The sequence below is a fragment of the Thermobia domestica genome, chromosome 3 (genome assembly GCF_964235325.1).
Source record: "Thermobia domestica chromosome 3, izTheDome1.hap1.1, whole genome shotgun sequence".
NCBI lineage: Eukaryota > Metazoa > Arthropoda > Insecta > Zygentoma > Lepismatidae > Thermobia > Thermobia domestica.
The window spans coordinates 322,349,598-322,374,135 of NC_137456.1; the positions used below are offsets into that span (position 1 = coordinate 322,349,598).

The following is a 24,538-nucleotide window of genomic DNA, read 5'->3' on the forward strand; positions in this document are numbered from 1 at the left end:
GCTCAGCTTTCACTGGATGAAATGGGCTTCAACTCTGTTTTGCACTGGATAAAGCGGCAAACTATGGTTTAGTCCCTCCCTTGATCATACCCTGGATATATATATGAAGCTATCTACATTAACTTTGTTTTTCTTATTTCTTATATCTTGAATTGCTAATATGGCGCACTTAACAATTTTTTTTTTCTTTTTCTTCACAGCAAGTGAAAAAGTTTCTACAAAAATGTCTCTGGAGATGGTAGACTTCCTTGGGCTAATAGCAATCATTGCCTTCGTGATCATCGTCGAAGTATGGAGAGTAAAGAAGAAAAAGGGAACAGCGAAAGGTAGGTAGTGTTCATTGTTAAATTAACTGCAAAATGTTAAATACGTTTACTTTTCACATATTACTTGTTAGTGTGATAGAAGAAAGCTGAATAAAGAGAGGAAATTTTGCTGCCATGAAATTCTGAAAGTATGAATATTAAAAGCAAAAACAAAATACAGTAGAGTACCGAAAACTTGGCTTTATGTGGACCGAAGGGTGGCCGAGATTGTAAAAATGCCGGGTTATCGGGAATAGGATTAAAAGAATAACTGCCGAATACTACTATACTCAGAAAATACAGTATTGTTTTTGTATGTATTGGTTACTTGTGAATACAACAGAGAATAAGTCCTGGGTTCGATTTCCGGTGGGGACACTCGGTCGAAATAGTGTAAACAGCTTTTTCAGGCTAGTCACTCTGAATGAGGTTTTCCTCATTCACACCAGGCAAATGTTAGGGTGGTACCTAACTTATAGGTCCCAGGCCGCCTCCTTCCTTCCCTTTCCTTGGATAGTGTGCTCGCCGACGGACGTCATCCCTCAAACGTGACGGGCTAGCATGACTATAGATGTCGAAAGTCCAGAAATTTAAATCCTAAACAACAGAGAATAAACTGCCCAATATTATCCTTAAACAAAGGGAAAGTACGTAATTTATGAAGGCATAGAGTTTACTGTACATGAAAATGAAAATTAATGAATATAGGGTCTACACTGTACAGTAATTTACTTAATAAGACAGACTTCAGAAAAATACTTGAACGGATCTGCGTGCAGGGTTTTTCAGGCTGTGACCGAGTTATCCTAACTGCCAAATTATGGAGTGCCGAGTTTTCGGAACTCTACTGTAATTGATACCCAACTCCAATTTGTCACCCACTGAAAACATTACGACTTCTAAAATAAATATGCTCATATGTCTATAGCTAGAGGTCAAAGGGACATAAGCCCTCCCCCCACCAAAAAAAGGAAACTTTTCAGGAGAGCTGAAACAAACTTCAAAATATTCGACATAAGTCCTTAAAAAAGGACCAAATTTTAGAAAACATGATTTGCGTAACATTGATCATTACTCTTAGACATAGGCCCATAATATCAAACGAAAAATTGTGTTTTCCTTGTCATGAAACTCGGCACATGAAAGTATGGAACTCACGGAGTGCATGAGTTTATGGAGCACATTAAACTCAGATTACCTTACAAAATGTGTTCCTTGTGCTGGCTGTGTTGCGCTATCTCCGTAGACGTATCTCCCAAGCTGTGTGAACATGGATCAATGTCGCAGCAGGCCCGTATCCACGGGGGGGGGGGGGGTAGAGTGGACCGGACCCCCCTAAATTTTCACTGGCCCCGCTAAAATTTTCACGGTAGGTTTGCAAATGAACTATAATATGGTTGGGTCGGCCCTCCCCCCAACATTGTTGGGCTGGCTACGGGCCTGTGTCTCAGGTGTGATTTCTGCTCATGCATCTTCTATCGTTGCTCCAAATGATCCAGGTCTCTAGTCTTTTCGCCACATGCCATTGCATTTAGGTGACTTCATAGGTAAAAGTCCAAAGCTGATAAATCAGATGACTTGGCAGGCCATTTCACTGACTCACATTAACCAATCCATCGGCCAGAAAATTGTCCATCCAGATACTGACGAGCCTGCAGTCTATAATGAGGTGGCGCCCCATCATGTTGGTAAAATAAGGGAAAGCTGCATCCCGGGGCCAACACTGAGGGAAAAATGAGTTGTTCTAACATCTTCACGTAACGTTCTGCAGTTAAAGTGTTAGAGATAGCAATGATACGTGTCTTTCCAGATCCCTGCCTACACCATAATTTTCCCTGTCCTACCAACCATTTTACACAGATTGTTCACTTGGGGTTCACAAAAGATCACAACCTTAGATTTTGTTTGTTTAGCTCCCCTGTAAGATAAAAATTTGTTTCATCGGTGTACAAAATTTGCATTGCAAAGTTGACGTCCTGCCGCAATTGTTGCACTGCCTACTCGAAAAATTGCTCTCTCCGATCTGGGTAATGTTCAGAAAGATGTTGCTGCAGCTACAGCTTGTAAGGATGCTATTTATGCGTCTCTAACATCATACAAATGGAGATTTGGCTAACGTGACATTCCAGTGATAATCGGTTTGTACTGCGCTGTGAAGATTTAACAAACGATGTGAGCGCTGCCGTAGCTGACTTTCGTCAGTAGCAGTTCTGGATCTACCTGCTCGTGGCCTGCCCTCGACTGTACCTGTTTCTTCGAACTTGGTCAGTAACTGTGCTACTGTAGCTTTCCAAATTGAAGTATATTGAGGATGCCTTTCATTAAAATCACGAGCTACAGCACGAGCACTTCTACCAGTAGCGTACGCAAGAATTTATTTCGGGAGGGGTCCAAACTCAATATGAGCGTATTTTATATTAAAATTCCTAAAATTACCCCTAAAATTAGGCTAAATTTACACAAAAGTCGAAATTTCGTGGGGGGTCGGACCCCCAGGACCCTCCCCTTGCGTACGTCCCTGACTTCTACCATCCTACATCTTGATAATCTCGATGACTCAGCACCTGGAAATAAGAGTTAAATTTGAGTTTCATGTGCTTATAACTTCAAAGTTATTACAGTACGTTAAATCTGCTTACACCATTGAGTTTCTCTGAAAATTCTAGCAATGCTTGATGTATCATATCACCCCTTCATTTAAACTATTTGACCGAGATTCAAAGTGGTGAACAGCAAGATGGCGGCCGTTTACCTGACACGCGGTACAGGACTTTTGACTCGCCGTGTATATGTAATCAGTTGCATGCGGCACTGTTTCTGATCGGGAAACAGATTATGAATACTGAAACAGCATAGTCAAACACAAGGTAATTTAGCATGCGTTTAACATGAGAAATCATCTTAATGAATTTTTCTCCTACATTATCATATCATAAATTCTTTCGTAATCATCCGCCGTTTGCATTTATTGGTCGACCATAATGTCGTATTGCCTGAATTGTAAAATTATGTAATTGATAGAAAGTTGAAATATAATGCAATTAGGTCAGGATTGGGTATGGATAATGTCAAAATCTAGAAAATTGGAAATTGTCATACCTATTTGGAGATATATGAATGTCAAAATCGAGAGAGTTCCAGAGGGCCAGTTACCCAGATAGTTGGGGTAGAAAAATTCGAAAAAAAGTTAGAAATTAGTGAAATGGAATAGTGTAGCATATTTTTGGATGTGTGTATGTGTAATTCTTGAGAAATGAGATGCTGTATAAAATGTGTATAATGTAAAATTTCCACTTAATCCCCTTCCTTTTCTCAGCACCACACTAAAAAATGTTATCACTTCCACAGCCACCGTCGTACCTAAGAGAACATGCTTGAGAGTCCAGAGAATAATATCAGATTTAAGTTGTTTGCAGGGCCGGCCTAAGGCGTGTGCGACGTGTGCGGTTGCACACATGCGATTTTGATTGGGGAGCCGAAATGAGGAAAAGTAAAAAAAGTAATATGGTAAAAATTTAAATTGTTATGTAATTTTGAATGAAATTATCCATTTGAATATGTTAATAACTTTTGTTTAACAAACAAAAATGTTGCTTGAAAGCATTGGAGGGTTTTCTATACCCATTTTCATTGTAAGGGGCGCCAAAACTTGTTCTTGCACAAACAGCAGGGGCGTAAATAAGGGCCCCGTAGACCCCGCATTTCAGGGGGGCCCAAGCCATCACGAGCCCACCAAATCTTGATGTAGTACGTAGAGAAGGGACCCAATTCCATGTTGTCTGCAGGGTGGCCCCCCAGCCATTAGTTACGCCACTGACACACAGCATTTTGTTCTTAGGCCGGTCCTGGTTGTTTGCACAAATTCATAACGACCAAACGTCGTAAATGGAGTGTGTGCGACCTTCTTTGCCACATTGAGCCCAGTACAAATATTCTGTAGTACTTTGTGCCCGTTCCAATTAAAAAAAAAAAAAAGGTTACAGCCATTTTTAAGAAAATAACATATTTTTTCCCCTTTTATTTGCATTCTTCAGTATATTCCACTTATTTGTAAGTGTAGAAAGAAAATTCGATCCCCTCCCCTCTGCAGAATCTTATAAAAACCTAAAGTTTACAATTTGGTCCAGATACATTGAACGATGTCACCTCTACTCCTGCGTATACACATATCCTGACGGACAGACTTTTTTTTTGGGGGGGGGGGGAGGCGAAGACACATAGGTGCCAAGAAATCCGTTGAAATATGGAATTCGTTGTTTTCACTATCACCACACTTTATTCTCGAAAGAATGTAGTGACATGGAAATATTTTTTTTTTTTTTTAATCATACGATATTAGGTTTATAACTTCCGCCGTCGTAGCTATATTCTTTCTATCTTTTTTCTTTTCTTTTCTTGTTTTAAGTTCCATCAGAAAGTGTTTAGGGGCTGACATTAAGAAAGGGAAAGAGGCAATGGTTTATTGCAGTGGTAATTATTTAGAGCGCTATTAAATGACAAAAAATAGCAGAACACATATCCTGCATTAGCGAGTAACTGCTAATCTTTTAATAGCTCCAATCTTATAAAGTCATGCACTTTCTTCGTCTTCTTTTACTTCAATCCTGCATGCATTTCCGCTTATTATAACCATTCAGGAAAATTACTTGCACCTGCAGCTTCATTAATATCATATATTTTACTCTTACACGTTCATTGCACTTACTTTTTAATCAATGTTCGTACGTTTTTTTTCTGTCATTTATTTTGTGTTTATTCTTTATTTCTTGGTTTGTTTATGAATTTCATTCTCCCATTAAAGTTAATATAAAATGTCACAAAGCATTGTTTCTCAAACTTTTGTTAAGTAGGGCCCACTTTTATTGATCAGAACATTCTACGGACCATCCTACTCTTTTATCTCCTTCGAAACAAATTTTATATATTTTTTACTTTCGAGTGACGATAGCAGAGAAACAAAATATGGTGATCATGGAAAAACGAATTCGAGATTTCAACGGGTGTACACATTTCAAGGGTTTACACATGAAACTGCGATATATATATATATATATATATATATATATATATATATATACAGAGGTTGGACAAAAATTCTAAAAACACTTCATACAGGCCACGTAAGGTTGGCCCTCCATTGTATAACACGGAGCTGTTACCTATCTTTTTTTTTTTGTGTGTGTGTGTGTGTTTTCAGTGTGTCATGTGGACCTTTTTCTTCAGTCAGCAGTAACCAGTTCACCTGTGAGTGTCGTGGTGTGAAAGTGGTGCGGTAAAATGGGCGACCTGACAGACTTCCAAAGAGGCATGATCGTTGGTGCCCGTCTGGTTGGAGCTTCAGTGGCAACAGTGGCGAACATTGTGGGGGTATCGAAATGCACTGTGTCCAATGTCACGAAGGCATACACTATTCATGGGCAAACGACGTCTGCAAAGCATAACAGTGGTCGAAAGACAATCCTGTCAAATAGGGACCGGAGGGCATTAAAACGGATTGTGGCAGCTAAAAAGAAGACCACTGCAATGTAAATTATGTCTGAACTCAATTTCAGTAAATGCGAAGAGATGTACCCAGTGGTGCAAGGACCACAAGGCGTGGACTCATGAGCAGTGGAAACACGTAATGTGGTCCGATGAATCGACCTTCATCTTGTTTCCAACAACCGGTCGTGTTTACGTATGGAGAACACCGTCGCAGGCCTATGATACAGACTGTCTGCTCCCAACTGTAAAGCATGAGGGTGGTTCTGTTATAGTATGGGCAGTGATATCGTATTTTTCCGGAGGTCCCATCATAGCCCTGAATGGAATGATGAATGCTAAGGCGTATGAGGCCATTTTGGGGGACCAGGTTCTACCCATGGCCCAAATATTGTTCCCTGATAGTGTTGTCCTCTACCAAGATGATTTGGCACCCTGTCACGCTGCAAAAACGGTGAAATCATAGTTTGAGGAGCATGACCAGGAGCTATCGCACCTCCTCTGGGTGCCACCATCACCATTCTGAACATCATTGAGTCATTGTGGTCTAAGTTAGAAAGGCGTGTTCGGTCTCATTACCCTCCATCAGCATCCCTTAAGGAACTGGAGCATGTTTTGGAGGAACAATGGTACAAAATTCCACACACCACGATTCAGGAGCTGTATACGTCCATTCCACGTCGGATCCAAGCTGTTTTGGACGCAAAAGGAGGCCCCACACCATACTAGGTATGATTTTCACACTTTTGCAAACGTTTTAGATTTTTTGTCCATCCCCTATATATATATATATATATATATATATATAGGAAAAGGAAATGTGTTCAAAAAAGAAACTGAACTTTCGCTATAACATATTTATTGCTCAGTGCACAACATTTTAAGCACTGTCCCCTCTAATGGTAATACACCGTTCCCAACGTTTCTGCCATTTTTGGAAAGCCTCTTGGAACGCACTTTGTGGGATGATATGCAGGTCTCTTGTCACATTGTCCTGAATCTCCTCTGTGATTTGGAAACTACGTTCTTTCTACGGGTTTTAAGTTTGGGAAACCGGAGAAGTCTGTTCGGGCTAGGTCCGGAGAATAGGGTGGATGAAGCACAACGGAAGTCTGATGTTTTGCCAGATAACTGCGTGAGTAGGCGCCTTGGCACGGTGCACTATCCAGGTCTGGTTTTCCTACAATTCAGGCCTTTTCCTGCGCAGAACATCCCTCAACAGTGCTCAAATATCCTGGTATAACTGATTGTTTACGATCTGACCACGTGATATAAATTCATAATGGACAATACTTTTCCAATCAAAAAACACAACCAACATCACCTTGGTCTTTGATCGACTCTATGTATGCTTTTTTTTTTTAAAAAAAAAACGAGGCTATCCTGAATAAAGTAAAAAAAAAAAAACAATTAAAACGTAAATGTTTGCCATGTTTGTAGTAAAATTTAACACACGTTGTTCTTCAAGCCCTTTCATTGTCGTTGTATCATTAATCCGATGAACAGCTTGTGCACACGCTCACTTTCGCGGCTGAAGCCCGCCAACTAACGGTCATAGCGAAATCAATGTTACCACCCAGCAAAAATATTTCGTACTAACCTATGCAGAAAGATAGTACTAGATCTGGGGAAAAAAGTACTAAAGTTTTATCTGCTCCCGTTTCACCCTATATATGACATTTTACGATATTAATATCTTATTAGAAGGTTTTCGGCAGCTTTCTCTCCCCTGTGGGTGGGGGAGTGACTCCATATTATTCAAAGAACATTCATCTTTAAATCTGTTAGAGCCAAAATTCGATACAAACCGTTCAAACCTCTTACACCCTCTCAAGTTTGACTTTACATACCCAAACTAAATATCCTGACCGAAACCCTGCTTATTGTTGTATTAGAACTCACTGTAAAACCACTAAAGCAACACAAGTATGACAAATATAGAGGGTGTCGGGAGAAAACAAGATATATCATAAAATGGGGTTATTGGAAAATCGAGTTTTAATTTCTTAATAGTATAGTGTTTAAACGGATCACCAAATATGTAATAATAGGCGACCGGACGGTACCTATGTCCCACTTCCGCTCTTGTAAATGCGGATAAAATAGGCAGAAAACAGTCAGAAAAAGTTACCAGGAACAGTGAAATTTTCATGCATTGCTAAATTTTCATGATATTCCTTTTTCTGTCCCAAATATACTTATGTGAAAAGAAGAGGAGAAAAGTAGTAGATTTGTTGGTGAACGTATGAGAACACTAAAAAATATTATAAAAGGTACTAGATTCAGTACAAAAGTACTAGCGATGGTCACACTGAGCGAAATGTGGCAAATAGCAATTTGTTGTCTAAACCTGCCACCAGCTACGCTCAGTAACCGTAGCGTGTTCCCTCTGCTGATTGGTGCGTTATTTCAAGTTCGTTTTATTTTTAACACATCTCGTATATATACTTGCACAAAACTAAGAAATGCTATGTCCTTAAAGAATGGTACAACTTGTTATGATAACATGCTATCTGAAGTTCACTGGTTCTAGTTCACCAAATGTGCAGCTCGAAATATCCTATGGAACATCGTTCAGGGAAGTCTAATCTATCAGCTACAGATGTGAAAGTGTTAGGTGTTACTTTGATACTAAGTATTGGGTTGGTACAAAATAAATGTCCCATTTTTACGTCTGGTGGAAAACGAGTCTGTGCAATCAAACAATCTGTGTCTCGCGTACTTCGGTACAAACTCCGAATATGCTCAGAAAACAGGCTGGATGCTGTCAGTCCGACAGTGTCTTATTCAAAGAGTAGTGTAAAAGTGCAGGATGCGAGTGATTGCGAGTAATTTTGCTGTACAGGTTCAAATTTAGACTTTCTACACACCTAGCCAGGAAAAAATGCATCAACAAACCATTTGAGCTAGAAGTAAGAAATAAATGCTGACGGTTTATGAAATTTTGTATCAGTGACATAATATTGAAAAATGAGTCCCGATGCCGCTGACCAATGTTCTGTTGTGGTGATCTCCTCGATCAATATATACTCATTATCGAAATAGGCGGAACGAAACGAAAGATAGAAAGGAAAATACTGTAACTATTGGATGGTATTATTATTAGTGTTGAAATACTACTACAATTAATAATAATAATAATAATAATAATAATAATAATAATAATAATAATAATAATAATAATAATAATAATAATAATAATAATAATAATAATAATGATGATGATGATGATGATGATGGAAAAGGTGAAAAAATCGGCAAGAGCCTATATCTGAAAATGTTATATTCTTATATACCGGTAGTCGGTGGAACTGAAATATAACCTTTGAAAAATCTCAGTCAAGATGGCTGATCGCAGGATTTGATTTTGGGACCTCCTCATTACAAAACTAGAACATTAACCAGTAGTCTATACTTATTTTATTTTATTTTTGTCTACTATTTCTAACAGTACACCATGGGTTACCCGTTCCACGAAACTTTTCTCATATTTCTCCATACTCACGGTTTGATGTCCTCTAGCGTTGTTTTATCCATTATGATGATTAAGAGAAAAACTGCAAGTTTATCTTTAAAAGGCTTTGATCTCAAACGTATTCGTGTCGTTGCCAGGTTACTATGTTCAATATAAGCAGAACAAAATTGTTTCACCCCACTGGTCATGAAAGGGTTAATGCATGGGTGAAGGATGTAGAAAAAAATATTGTGGTGATGTATGCAGATTACGATGAAAAAAAATATCTTGCACATAAAAATATAAAGTAAATGCTCTAAGTAAATACATGTCCATATCAATTACAACAATTTTCCACGTAGTGTTTGCAGAAGATGCAAAAATATTCCCTCAGGGACTATCTTTGCATCTATACAGCAGACAGCATTCACGTTAAAAACAGGTACATGATCTAGTTAAGAAAGAGCTACTCTTTTTTCTCCCTCGTCTCCAACTATTTTCCCCACTTTATCCCTTAAACTTCATCCTTTAATCTCAGCAAGTATGTATGTCTGCTTCAGAGAAGAGACACAGAAAAAAAGGGGGGAGGTTATTTACACTGTTTGCAAGCCCTGACCGAAAGCCTTCGTAATTTCAAGGTCAAGCTGTGAGATTTATAGTGCGTGGTGTTAAAACATATTGTAGTCACGCATTTATCCAGCATTCCAACACGAGGAGTCTTTTTCTTTTTCACGTCTTTCCTTGTATTTTCGCCATGCGGTCACTTCGATTGTTGTTAGTTGGTGGAAAATAAAATAAATAAACATCTCCAGTTTGTCTCTTGTCGCATTTTCTCTCTCATCAGTGCAGAAAACTGGTTTTAAAGTCTTAAATGTAAACTATAAAGTTGGATTATTTTTTACTTTTTAAAACATACTCTACATGTCATGTACGAATACAAGATAAATAGTTGTTACCACCTCTCTTTAACACTGTAATCACGTCTATATAGGAATTCTATTAGGGTAAGGTTCACATGTTACATTCCAACAATATCACTTCAGATTTTGCTTTGGTGGGGGAAGGGGCAAAATCCTAGATGACAGTCAGGGCGGGTTCTACTATATATGCAACACGTGCATATCCAAGGGGGGGGGGGGAAATCTGTCATAATCATATTATTTACAATAAATATTTCTGGTTGGAAACAGACTTCATGATGATAGTAGTTAAATTTTACTAAGTAGACCTTCTATTTGAATACTACATTCATAAGTCAAGTCTAGGTCACATTAGTTTAAGATCACATGGACAGTGCTAAAGCAATTGTTGTCAAATGCAAGAACTCAATTCTCGAACAGTAACGAATACCTGTTCCATTTAGTATGTTATCACAGGTTTGATATGAAAACTAGTCTTGTCATTGTCACAAACAATTTCCGTATCACTGAAGGCGGAAATAAGTTTTTTTTTTTTAATTTTTAACAGATGCAGAAGGAAAATCAATCAATAAAGATAAAAGTGTTAGTTGCATTGGAATTGCAAACAATTTTGAGATTGAAGCTCGATATTGAATTCTATAACAAGGATTACCATCCTTCCTCTGCAGGGGTGTTTGATTTATCTTTCACTAACATAATAGATTATTATTTAAAAGAAACAACAGACACAAGAAGATTGTGTTTCTAGTGTTAGGCCTTTCTGAGTACGAGTGCTCTTTCCCTCCCCTTTGTTGTTCATGATAGGGTAGCATACTTAAAATCGTGGCTTTTGAGATTAATTCTTTCTGGAGAAGGGGAAATTATGCCATTGTACAGGACGGCAAATTGCCTAGGACTGACCCTACTGACAGTAGATTTTCAGGTTTTTCATTAGTATATATTATTATCTTATGAATTAAAATTTATGTAAATGTCAAACTTAGGGGAGGGCATGTGTCCCTTTGGGAGCCCCAAATGACGCCCCTGCTTACATCCTTGTTTTTCTTTATACGAAGTTCATGATTATATTTAGTGCAATGCATGATTATATTTAGTTTGTGAATCGGTGTAGCAGTCACCATGGACTGTGAATGGAGCGCTTACGAAGGATGATTATGTCGTTCACTATGACAACACGCTGTTCCATCGTGAAGTATTCCATTCCTACCCGTACAGAAAACATATGACAGTCATGGGCTATTGGGCGCTCCGTGACCCCTGACCACAAAGACAACAGATGAAAATCGTGTAACACTCAATATTTCAAACTTACTACAACAAAAATGTCTGGCATTTCATAAGTTCTGTTTTTTATGGGACACCCTATAGTTATGCTACATATAGAGGTAACCAAGAAAGTTCTGTCGCTTTTTCACCCACCACCTTCGAACATCGATATGCCACCTAACACGTAACTGGAAGATCAAAAATAGTCCCCATCAGCATCGACAACCTTCTGCCAACGTTCTGGAAGGCCATGGATTCCATCGCGGTAGAACTTGGTGGGCCGGGAAGCGAAGAAGATATCAAGTGCATTTTGCACCTCTACGAAGGATTTGAACTGGCGTCCTCTAAAAGCGATTTTCCAAGAAATGGAACAGGTGATAATCGAACGGTGCAATGTCCGGGGAATATGGCAGATACAATAGTGTTTCCCATCCAAAGAGTAGAGTGGTGTCCCGGGTCATCCTAGCCGCGTGGGGCTTGGCGTTGTCCTATAACAGGAGGACCCCTTTGCGATTCAAAAGTGCTGACTCCAGAGTTTTGAGTTTTTCTTGAACACGGCTCAACAGCTGACAGTATACAGTTGTATTGATGCTGTGATCAGCTGGTAGCAGTTCCCGATGCACGATGCCGCGAGCAATCCATCATGATGTTTTTTTCTGGCTGCGCCACTAACGCTCTTCTACCATTTAATACAAGTATTTACGTTATATTTTGCATCAATATATTAATTGTAATATGTCCGAATAAAAACGTGATGAAGATGCAAGATTCTATAGAAAGTACTCTGTTTTATTGTTACCATTAAAATATGAACGAACCTCGTGTTTAAAAGATTTTACACTCTCTGTAAGGTATTCTAGATCTTAAGTAGCGTATGAGCTACCTTCCAGACTATGATAAACGCTTAGAGAACAAGGAGCGTCTAGAACTCAGCAAATGAGATACGTGAAATATTTGACACTTCCACTAAATAGAATAACGGTACAACAAACATAGAAAATATAAGAAAACAAATAGAGGGTTGTCACCAGACAACAACAGCTTCATCATTGGATCACTTTCCATATTTGCTATCGTTGTCAAACAGTTATATTATGAGAAGCTTATGCTGTTAGTATGAAAAACTGAAAGTTCAACGTATCACGAGTCAGTGATCATCTGTGAGTAAAAACGTGATCTTCATTTAGCGAGAAAGGCTATATCGTACCGATATACGAAACTAGTGCTGCCATCTATGTGCTATTCCAAGAACTTTCAAATGACTCTCGTATCAAAAATATTATTTATACAAGAACTAGGATCTTATCTTTCTTAAGGAAGGGAATGGAGGAATATTGGGCACAATACTATTAAGTGATTTTTTTTTTTTTTTTTTTTTTGGTGTAGAATATGTCGGCCGGAGTGTCACGGATCATTTGGAGAATGAGCAACCTTGCAATTGCGATATTTATACACTTTTCGTTATAGTTTATAGTACTTAAAATTGATTCTGGTACTCTACAAATAATATTAGGTTACATAAGGGGTGTAACCCCTCAAATTCACCTTTTCCGTTCCAAATTTGCCATTCTTCTCCCAAATTTATCATTATCTCCCCAACTGTAACACTCATCCCAAATGTACCACTCTTCCCCCAACACTTACCATTCATTCTCTTCGCAAAATATACCACTCGTCCTCCAATATTTACTTTTCTTTTTCCAAATGTACTATTCTTTCCCCCAACATTTAGCATTCTCTTCCCACATGTACCACTCTTCCCGCAACGTTTAGAGTTCTCCCCAAATATATTACTCTTCCCCTAACATTTATCATTCTCTTCCCAAATATATTACTCTTCCCCAACATTTACCTTTCTCTTCCCAAATGTACCACTTCCCCCCCCCCTATATTTACCGTTCTATTCCAAACGTACCACTCTTTCCTCAATATTTGTCGTTCTATTCCTCAATGTATCACTTTTCCCCTAACATGTACATTCTCTTCCCAAATGTATCACTCTTCCCCAAACATTTACTATTCTCTTCCCAAATGTACCACTCTTCCCTCAACATTTAACATTTTCTTCCCAAACGTACCACTCTTCCCTCAACATTTACAATTCTCTTCACAAATGTACCACTCTTCCCCAACATTTACCGTTCTTTTCCCAAATGTATCACTCTTCCTCAATGTTTACCATTGTCTTCCCAAATGTACCACTCTTTCCCCAACATTTACCATTCTCTAGATAGGTTGTACCATTTTCAATGAAAACTTATGTCCCTCCAAATGATCTCATGGGTGCAACCTGCGACCTGAAATTCGCCTGTTGGCACCCTGGTTATATAAAGATATTTTTTAAATGTGGAACTAGTAAACTATTGGATGTCTGATTTGTAGATCTTTAAGAATTCTTATTATGATTTTCTTGCAGTTGTGGACGATAATTATCAGCCAGGATTACAAGATATTCCAGGTCCTTGGCCAGCTTTGCCACTCTTGGGCACAAGATGGATATTTTCTCGATTTGGCCCGTACAACTTGAAAAAAATGCACGAAGGATATCGAGGTAAGTAACACAAATAGTCTTGTTAACGTATCTAATAAAAGAAAGTTTTTCTTTTATTTTCAATTGTTATCAATATATAGTTCACATATTCATTAAAATAGTCTTGTATTATCTTTTCGGTTCATCGAACAGTTTCAAAATTTGATTTGATTTGGGATTTAACGTCCCTTTCAGCAGCGAGGTTATATGAGACGGGACCTACTGATTAACGTGGAATCCGAACCACATGCGCTTCCGCCGGGAATCGAACCCCGATCTCCCACGCCAAAGGCGCGTGTGCTAACCGCTTAGCCACGGATGAGCTCTAGTTTCAAAATTGTTTCTTACATCTTTTATATCAGAGTTTCTCAACCTATCTCACATCGCGACATCCTTTTATAATTTTTCACTTCATATCAGCACTAATTATACTATTTAGTTATCGAAAACTTATTATCTTTCCTCCTACTTCTATATTTGACACCGAACGCTTTGTTCCAATCATCATGACTTTTTCTTTCTAACATTTATTTTCATCTCATACTCTTCACAGCCCTTCAAGTTTTCTAACATCTTATTGGCTTTCTTTTCAGATTCTGTTTAGAGTATAGAAAGAAAAAATGTTTGTATCACAAAATGGGTAATTCAAAATAATATTTTTCCGTTGCTTGATTCTAATTATTTTTTATCTTTTTCACCTTCCAGCGCAACCCCAGATATTTCTCTCAACACCCTTCTAAGAGTACCCAACCCATAGGTTGAGAAACCTCGTTTTAGATTATAGTGTTCCAAATATCAGCCACCTGATTTTTTTGTGGTGCCGTTTATGAATCATTGAAATCAGATGCTGACTTCTGTAAGAAAATAATGAATACTATCTATATTTCAAAAAAGTGACCTGAATCATTTCATATAACTTTTGGAATGTTCAAAAGCAGACAACAATTGTAACACGTTTGATATATGTGAGCAGGCGGCAAGATTGTGAACTAGTTTATTTGTACACAACTAACACCAGACGATTGGCAGTGTCGTGGTATTGCTTTTATGTGAAATTACTTGTACGTATACAAGTTTTTCAAGTCAACCGAAAGGATAAGGAGTGCAATCTAATCAGATTTATGTAAGAGCAGTCATGTATATGTACTTTAAGACGTTTTGTGTTGAATACCTAACACTATTTAACATACGTTCATATATTAAACCTCACAAACAGTTTTTTTTTCTTTGTTTGTTTAATTAACATGAATATGTCTACAGACTACAGTATAGGGTTTTCCTTCTCTACAGAATCCCAATATTTTATACTGTACCGTATATAGGGTTTCCAGTATCGGACCGAATTATCTACTTTGTGCAGCAATGTTTCGGCATTTCCGTCTTCTTCATACGAGTATTATAGCAATCATACGCAGTGACAAAAAAACAAAATGAGAAATGGACTGTGTCTATTGACTCCCTATTTTCTTACATTCTGGTAACCCAATAAAGTAAATCAAAACGCCACTCATGTCTCCCTTCCCAAAATTCCCTTTACCCCAGTAATAATGCCAGGGGATTGCCCGGGAGGACTCCTCGGAACAACACTATTCCCTCTAGGGCCATATCTCTGATTGTTGTCAATGATGGTTACTATTGTCTGCCAAAATGTCTTGAGCCGTGGCAAAAATGCGAACTAAAGCTCACACCCTCACACACCCACGCGTTGATGCCAATAAGGGTTCAGCTGTTGCTAAGCGAGAGAAAGCGAGTGGAATTCCTTCAGACGATAGCAGTGCTTGCAACGGAAGACTAGGGATCAAGTCAATGTGGTATATCTTTAGTATTATTGTAGTCAGGGGCGAAATCAAGAGGGAGGTCCATCGGCTCCAGACCTTCCCCCCAAAAACTTTCTAACTCAAAATATACATTTGTACACTTTCTCAATAAAACTACTTGTTTGAACAGGGAAATGGTTGATGTAGGATGAAAACTTCATCTGTACTCTTTCTCTTATAAAAATAACCTAGTCTTATCATTTTTTTTTAAATATAGATGGAAGTATTTTACAATTACTTATTGTAGTTTTGGGTGCAGAATAATACCCGTTCAATACTACACAGACGTAGTGGCTTGTAGTGTTGGACCACCTCTCCAAAGTTTGGACCCCTCCCTACAAGAATTGAATAAAAGTATATTTTCCTTTTAAAACACAGACTTCCTCGTAACTAAGTACTTTTCATAGATTTAGTATGAGAGACCGGGGTTGATTCCGATAGGGGTTCATGAACCCACGTTAAACTGTGAGTCTACTTCATATATAATATTGGTAGGTGACGTTGGATTTCTAGTAAGCAAATCAAATAAACAAACAAGGAGATTACGTAAGCATAATTAACATCGAGGTGAAAAGATGTATTTTAAAAGGGATTTCTCTTTCTGACAGTTTTAAGAAAGAAAGAAGGAGTTCTTAATTCAATCCGTTCATATATGCATAATGAGCGGCTCGGGCGAATATAATGGTATGTTGCTTTCTAAATTTCGAGTAAACTGTAAAAGAAAGCTCAACATTCCCATGTAAGTCAATACCATGATTCATTTAAAAAAGCTTCCTCTTATCTGCAGGTACATTTCCAAAATTAAACTACCTACATACTCTTCTGTGGTTCGATCACAATCGATCCCAACTAATAACCCAATTTCACGGAAGTGGTGTTCATCATTATGTTCTTCCGAGCCGCTCATATTCTAGGTATGTTCCACATAATTTATAGAATATATGTGCACTGACTTTGATTATTTTGTTTGTTTGTTTGTTTGTCTATTTGAAAGAGAATACCTTCCTGCTGGTCTGGCGTAAATTTCTTTAGGATCTGAAGATAATCTTTGGAGGTAGACTATAAAACATTTTTATGGATGTTAGGTTAATTACAGCAAAATAACATGCTTATAGGCAACCATACATTATTTAGAGTGATTGTGGTCGCATAACAGTAAAGGGGTTGCAGTGCAAAGTTTCGAAACGCTTTAATAGCACATACTGTCTCTATTGTTTGTAACATTTTAAACAAATGGATTACGTGTTTGAAGTTGGTTAAGATTTTTTTTTCTTTTTGGAAATATATTTTTGTTCAAACTTCGTGACCTGTTCCATTACTGATTCGTTCAGTTGGTAAGCACTGATACCATGTGTATCAAATTTTCTGCTTTACTTTAGCAGCATAGATATGAGCAAGATTCTCTTTATTTACACACAAATTCTACGGTTGTTACTCACACCATTAAGGTGGATCACTAGGTTTTCCCAGTGCTATGCTAAACGCTGCTTAAATAGTGTGGCGTTCCCAGATAGTTTCGAGTGTTTATTGATGCCCAGGGGTAAAAGTGGATCTGAAAAGGTAAGGGGGGCCGGTAGGTAGCGACATGACGTCACGCCGCCCCCTAACTATCTTTGCCCATTGTAATTTTTTAGGAGCTGGGGGGACGCCGTACATATTTTTTCGAGGTGGAAAACGGGGTCCCCCCGCACTTTTACCCCTGCTGATGCCAGATAATAAAGGAAGTAATCATGGAATTCTGCTTGGATACTTACTAGAGAAATTAGTTTTCAACCCTTACCACAATTCCGCTTCTCGAACTGCAACGCCAGAATCCAGGAATTTTCTTATCGTGACTACCACAGTAAACGTACAAATTTGGCAACAACGCATTATGGCGTTCTGCGCAAGTTTCGTCTCAAAATCCATTTCCTTAAATGTAAATTAATATTTAAATAAAATATGAAACATAACACTAAAAACGGTCAAACAATATATCTATTTCGTAATAAGATCGTTACTTTAAAATAATTTACAAATAAACATTTCATAAAACTGAGCACTTCTAGTAAGATCTTACAGCAAGTGCCATCTTGTGTTAATTGTAAAACGAATCAAATATTTTCTTTTATTTGTTACATTTTTCGATATCAGGAGACACAACCAAATGAATCAGTGTCTCGTGCTGTAGCTGAAACATTACTCTATCTTATACTACGATATTTATAATATGTAACATTTCATTGCGCAGTAGTTAAGGCAATGAGCTAAAATATGTACTGACTTCCGGGTGGTGATCCATCTTTAAAATATATATAACAGAACACACTCCATTGCACTCACTTTTTTCCATGAGGAGAATCATATAACTTATTTACTTTGGATATACGAGGAAATATCACATGAAAAGAATATTTAAACTCATAAACTTTTTTTCCCATTTTCTCAGATATGTTTAAGAAGTATGGGAACATATTAAGAGAATCCACGCTGTGGAATTATCCTATGGTGAGTCTATTGGATCTCGAGGACATTGAGAAGGTGTTTAAGTATCCCTCCAAATATCCTTACAGGCCATCCAATGAAGTAGTGGTCACGTACAGGAAAACAAGACCTCAAATGTTTGATTCCATAGGACTCGTCGAAGAGTAAGTATTTCATGGAAATGAGATGAGAATTTTATGTTGACGGTAGGGACTTTATAGTACCGAAAAGGACTTTGTTTTATTGTTACATTTTAAAAGAAAGGTTATATGTATTAATATTTTAAATGAATATTCAATGACAAAATAGGTGGATTATTACTAATTATGGGTGCCTATCTAAACAGCATTAGATATATGTGTGTTAGTGAATAAACATATTTTACATTAATATTCTCTATGAATATTTCCGTAATATGGCTGTGCGAGAATGTATTTTTTTTAAAAAAAAACGCATTGGGTACAAACGTAAAGAATTAATTTTACTAAAAAGTATTTGGAACAGTAAAAACTGTTAACTTGATCTCATTCTTGTAGAACCACGATTTCTGCATAGGGCTTGCATTAGCTATTTCTCTGTAAATTAGCAATCTGTTTGTCTTCTGATTTGACAGTATTAAAGCAACCTTATTCCTATGCTGTTAATGATAAAATAATCGCCTCTGAAGATTGGACACGCACATGATCTTCACTTCTTTAAAAACATTTTCAGAACACTTTTTACTCTTGTATGTTTCTGAAAATCAATAAACACAGAGGATTTTTTTTTTTGGTGAATTAAAAATATTCCAAAAACGCGAGAGGTGGTGGTACTGCTTATTGCTTTCACGTCTTCTGTCGGCAATGGTGAATGTGAACACTGGTGAAAATGACGAGAAGTTCAGATTATCATTGGAAGCAACTGAATAGTGTACAATATTGTTTGTGAAATAAAATACAAAAGCAAATAAACATGAAACATATTCTGCTACAATAAAAGTTGCCAAAGGAAAGAAAGTCGAATACATAAATACGTACAATATAGTTGGACCTTGATATCCCGAACTCGAAATTGTTCATATTCCTTGGAACTCTCCATGACACTCAATGTTAAAATAACTTATAAGTCCAACATTTAAAAATTACAACCTTGGTATGTTGAATTTTAAGAATTTCATAGCCATAAAAACCTCGGTAATTCGTAATTTTGTATCAGTGAACCTCTACAAGTCGAAGTTTGCCTCTATAATTCGAATTTCTCTTGATGTGACCTCGATAACTTGAAGCTATTGCTTTGTGCTTTTACGTAATTGTCACTGTTGCTAATGTGTACTGTAATTGTGTTCTACTCATGATTACTCGAAAAACTCGATAACTCGAATTTTTGTCTATTCCCTTCAGTTTTATTTATTTATTTATTTAACAATCACCAGATACAGCTCAGAGGCCATTTTATACTGGATATCTAACAACAACAACAACAACAACATCAATGGAAAGGATTTGGGAAGGTGTCGGCCAGGGCCTGTCTTAGTAGGTACCATCCGGAATTTGCCTGGTAGAATTGAGGGAAACCCTGGAAAACTCCCATCAGGATGGTCGGCAGCGGGAATCGAACCTGTGACCTCCCGAATGCGAAGCCAACGCTCTACCACTTGAGCTACTTCGCTCGGTGAGTTATCGAGGACCAACGATGTTATTAAACTTTCAACCCTGCTCCCGCCAAGTGAACCTTGTGGTGGACGAACACCGTGTGCGTGGGTTTTCTCGGGGTTCTCCCGTTTCCTCCCACTTTCTTCATTCCACCATTTCATTCATTACTCATCATCACCGTCTCCTTTAGCCTAACCGGCATAACCGTGGGACGTAAAACTCAAAAATTTCATTTCATTTTTTATTAAACTTTCAATACAAGTAAAATCACAGACTTGTGGAAGCAAGTCGACACGACTAATAACTGAGGTAGCAGGAAAGCTTCGACTTATACAATGATATTTAATACCTCAACTAACAGCAGTGATTTCCAATTGATATCACTTATTTACTGCTTAGAGGTGTAACATTATTCGGGGTAGAAGTAACTATTCCTATCACCATCGGATAGTCATATATAGTTTTTCGAACAATCTTTATGATAATAACATATACCATAATGGAAATTGTAAAATTATACATGCTGGCACTCATTACTAATTCATTTCTTCAGGTGAAAAGACCCTACTACGTTAGATTTACAAACTTTCTCGCTTATCTCCCAAAATGAACGTCGAAATCTGCTCAGGACACGGAAACTGTACAGCCATGGGAATCATACTTCCATTTGTTCGATAGTAGATTATATATAGTACAGAACATATATTTTTTTCTTCTTTTCCAGAAATGGGGAGAATTGGCTACGTTTGCGAAGTGTGTTGACATCTGAGCTCACCAGTCGACAGACGCTGTTACGATTATTCCCAGAAATGAATAACATCATGGATGATTTTATTAGAGTTGTCAAATCAGTGAGAGATTCTAACAACAAAGTGTACGATCTATTGGATGTCACAAACAAATTAGGATTAGAGAGTAAGTGAATAGTAGATTAGAAGAACTAACAAAATTAAAGTGACTAGCAACATATTTACACTTCTCAATATTATTTGATTGGTCATTGCCGAAATCAATATTTAGCTTTATTCTTTCTCTAAATATATTACGTGGTTCTAAGCAAACGTATAAAGATACAGACAAAGAGCTCAACACAAGAAAATAAACCACAATGATTACAAACCAAACCACTTAAGCATAACACTCCCTTTTATGGGCCTCAGCAAGAACGCCCATGTTGTGGTTTCCAGAGAGGGGCAAGTATAACCGACATTTCAAATATAGTTTCAAATTTTGCTGTAACTATGCTTTAAAAAAAAAATATTAGAATTTATTATCATTTATTATACGTATTAAATATATATTTTTTATTCTAGCTACAGACAAACATTTGAAGCAATGGATTTTAATATTTTTATGCAACTAACTGGAATTTGTTGAGTTTATCTAATGTATAAAAGTGAGATAGTTATGAATGAAGAAGAAATAACGTTCAAAACATGGCTATACTAAGCAAAACTCTACCTTCTTTCAGATATAACGTCTCTGGTTCTGGGTCGTCGATTGGGCTTCTTGGAAGAGAAAGTATCACCAAAAGCTGAAGCCCTTGCCTCGGCGATGAAGTATCATTTTATTGCGTCCAGAGACACTTTCTATGGACTACCATTCTGGAAATATTTTCCTACCAAAGTGTACAGGGAATTTGTCAAAAGTGAAGATATGGTATACAAGTAAGTTTCAAAATGGTGGAATCATTTCTTGGAAAGGGATAATACTATTATAAGTCACCAGTCTAAAATCATACATGAAAAAAATATTTTTAAAAAATAACATTTATTTTTGCAAATATGATTAAATAGTCATTCTAAATAGTGCGTTCGCTACTATAGACAAAGTACATAAATAATTTGCTTTTGTCCTGCTTACTATGCACGACATTAGTTTGTTTATTTTCTGCTGCATGACATAGACGATCTCAGAAGACAAATAAAATACAGGGTGACCCAATAAAACTTCCAGATTTAAAAAGCTAATAAAACAAAAAGTATTCCAGATAGAAACTTGACTCTTCGAAAATATAAAATGGTATTTGTTCTGATTTGAATTACTCTGTTCTCTTGTGTATTGAATGACATATCAATCGACAATACAGTTATCAATAATACCCAATAATTCCCCTCCCCCGCCATTTCTTTATCTGCTGTGGTGCTGTCAGTGGAAGGGCGAGAGGAATAGCCACCCATTCCGCCCACCACTCTACTGCTGTTTTCAGTAGTCATTATGGTTTAGTCTGTAGCTCATAGTGCGTATGCAGTAGGAATGTTTTACAAAAATAGCAGTTCTGTAATTACTGTGCAAAAAGCTTTACGCTTAAGAGCTAGACATACTAAAAATAATACAAAATTTACCATTTTTCTTTTGCTTGTTTTTCATAAGTGAAAGGAGATCATGAAATACAACTTACCACAATCATAGATAATGTCAGGGGTGCCCACAAGGGGGGGCTATGACGCAAACTGCGTCATTGAAATATTTGGGGGGGGTTAAAAATCTATATAAATATGTTTGACGGGGGGGGGGGGTAAAAATTAATCGAAAAGATTTTTTTCATGGAAGAATACCTATGGATAGACAATTGCGGGGGGGTGCGTCATGGACATAAGGGGGGGTGGGCACCACTGGATAATGTTATTTTGCAACAAAAAATATGAACCTGAAGAATTTCCAGTGTTGCCACCCATAGAAATTACAATGTTGTCAGAATAACATTTCCCCAAAATCTAAAGTTAAAGCAGCGATTAGAGGAACGAACTGCATTTGATTACGTATCATGTTGTTTTAGTATCCTGTTACTTTTTAAATAACATTATTATTTAATTTTAATAACTGTATGTTAGAAATATTTTATTACAAACTAAATACAACTATTATTTAAAAAGTAATTCACAAAATTCCAAGACAACATGATACGTAATCAAATGTAGTTGAGTTTGTTCCTCTAGTCGCTGCCTTAACTTAAATTTTGGGGAAATGTTATTCTGGCAACATTGTAATTTATATGGATAGCGATCTGCTCCGCGGCTAACAGGTTAGCGTAAGCGCCTTTGGCGTGGGAGATCCGGGTTTGATTCCTGGCGGGAGCTCATGTGATTTGGATTCCACGTTAATCAATAGGTCCACGTTTCATATAGGCTCGCTGCTGAATGGAACGTTAAACTCAACCCAACTATGGATGGCAACACTGGAAATTCTTGAGGTTCATATTTTCTGTTGTAGAATAACATTATTTATGATTGTGGTAAGTTGTATTTGATTATCTCCTTTCACTTATTAAAAACAAGCAAAAGAAAAATGGTAAATTTTGAATTAATTTTAGTATGTCACCCTTTTAAAGTACGCTATTCCATGTAATACTAACTTACAGCGGATCAAGAAGTTCTGAACAACGGGCTCAGCGTTGAAAAAAATAATCTAGCCGACCTAAAAGTGCTCGTATGTCTGAGAATATTGAGCAATTACAAACTGTAGCCTTCAGAAATCGTCTTCAAATTGTATTGTTAATTGCTTTATTTCAAATACGAGCAAAGCGCTTACAAACTGCTTTCAATACCATTTCCTATTTTTGAATAAACACATTTCTACCTGCATTTTTTTTTTGTTTTTTTGTTTTATTAGCCTTTAAAATGTGGGAGGTCATATTAAGTTACCTTGTATAATACATGTATTGCCTATACAATGTATTTTAATATTATATATATATTTTATAATTGTCTAGCCGTATTCTTATTACCTTCAAATTGAGTACTAATTTTTTGCATTATATGTTGTATTACCTGTAGAATGGCAGTACAAAATAATTAAACTATTTGCATTTTCTCTTTGATATGCAGTATCATCTCTGAGATGGTTGATGAAGCGTTGAAGGAGGAGAAAGACACGGCCAATATAGACCCTGTCCAGGCTGTTTTTATGTCTATTCTGAAGGCTCCAGGACTTCAGTTGAAGGATAAAAAAGCAGCTGTCATTGACTTCATAGCAGCTGGCATTCAAACGGTAAATATTTTTTTCTAGATGTAGGTTCTAATTATTGCCATAGATCACGTTAAACTAATTTATTAAACTTTTGTCTGTAATTGTACTTTTAGTTCATTACTATTCAAAATGACTTACAAAAGACAGTTTAAAAAAAAGTTTAAATATTTCAAAACTAAATTATAATTAACTTAAAAATTCTATATCTGTAAAAACTGCTGTGTAATTTTGTCTTTAAATCTGTTTCCATGTACCAAAGTCAACTACCTTACACACACCATCGTGTAAGTTTATACATTGGCAAATATGATTTTAAAAAAGTAAATTCCTGTAAGTACACATACTTACTATTTATCACAAATACAATAAGTTCTTAACCTCAGTATTAGTGAAAAACAAAACGACTTGGCTTCCTTAAGTCGTGGCAATTACAACTCTAAACCTTAAATAAATTAATAAATAATAATAATAATAATAATAATAATAATAATAATAATAATAATAATAATAATAATAATAATAATAATAATAATAATTAACGTGTAGTAATAGTACGGGAGATTGGGGGAGTGTGTTCACTCCACAATTACCCTAATTACCCTAATTACCCTATGATAAAGGCTCGGTCTCTAGGCAAACATGAACAATACAATCGTGTACAAATGGGAAATAGGGGAAGAATGTTTTGCTCCACAGGAAATA

At 36.9% G+C, this 24,538-nt stretch overlaps 1 protein-coding gene across 2 annotated transcripts in view; it reads left to right on the top strand.

Annotated features, from left to right (window-relative positions):
• LOC145681168 (ecdysone 20-monooxygenase-like) overlaps positions 1 to 24,538 on the top strand; it is a 163,420-nt gene that overhangs the window by 124,693 nt on the left and 14,189 nt on the right. For both annotated transcript variants that reach the window (XM_081752629.1, XM_081752628.1), the window contains exons 2-7: positions 201 to 326; positions 13,843 to 13,977; positions 18,202 to 18,400; positions 20,592 to 20,782; positions 21,339 to 21,534; positions 23,695 to 23,857. In XM_081752629.1, the coding sequence (XP_081608755.1) occupies positions 224 to 326; positions 13,843 to 13,977; positions 18,202 to 18,400; positions 20,592 to 20,782; positions 21,339 to 21,534; positions 23,695 to 23,857 (987 nt within the window). In that variant the 5' untranslated portion in view covers positions 201 to 223. The remainder of the gene's footprint in view (positions 1 to 200; positions 327 to 13,842; positions 13,978 to 18,201; positions 18,401 to 20,591; positions 20,783 to 21,338; positions 21,535 to 23,694; positions 23,858 to 24,538) is intronic.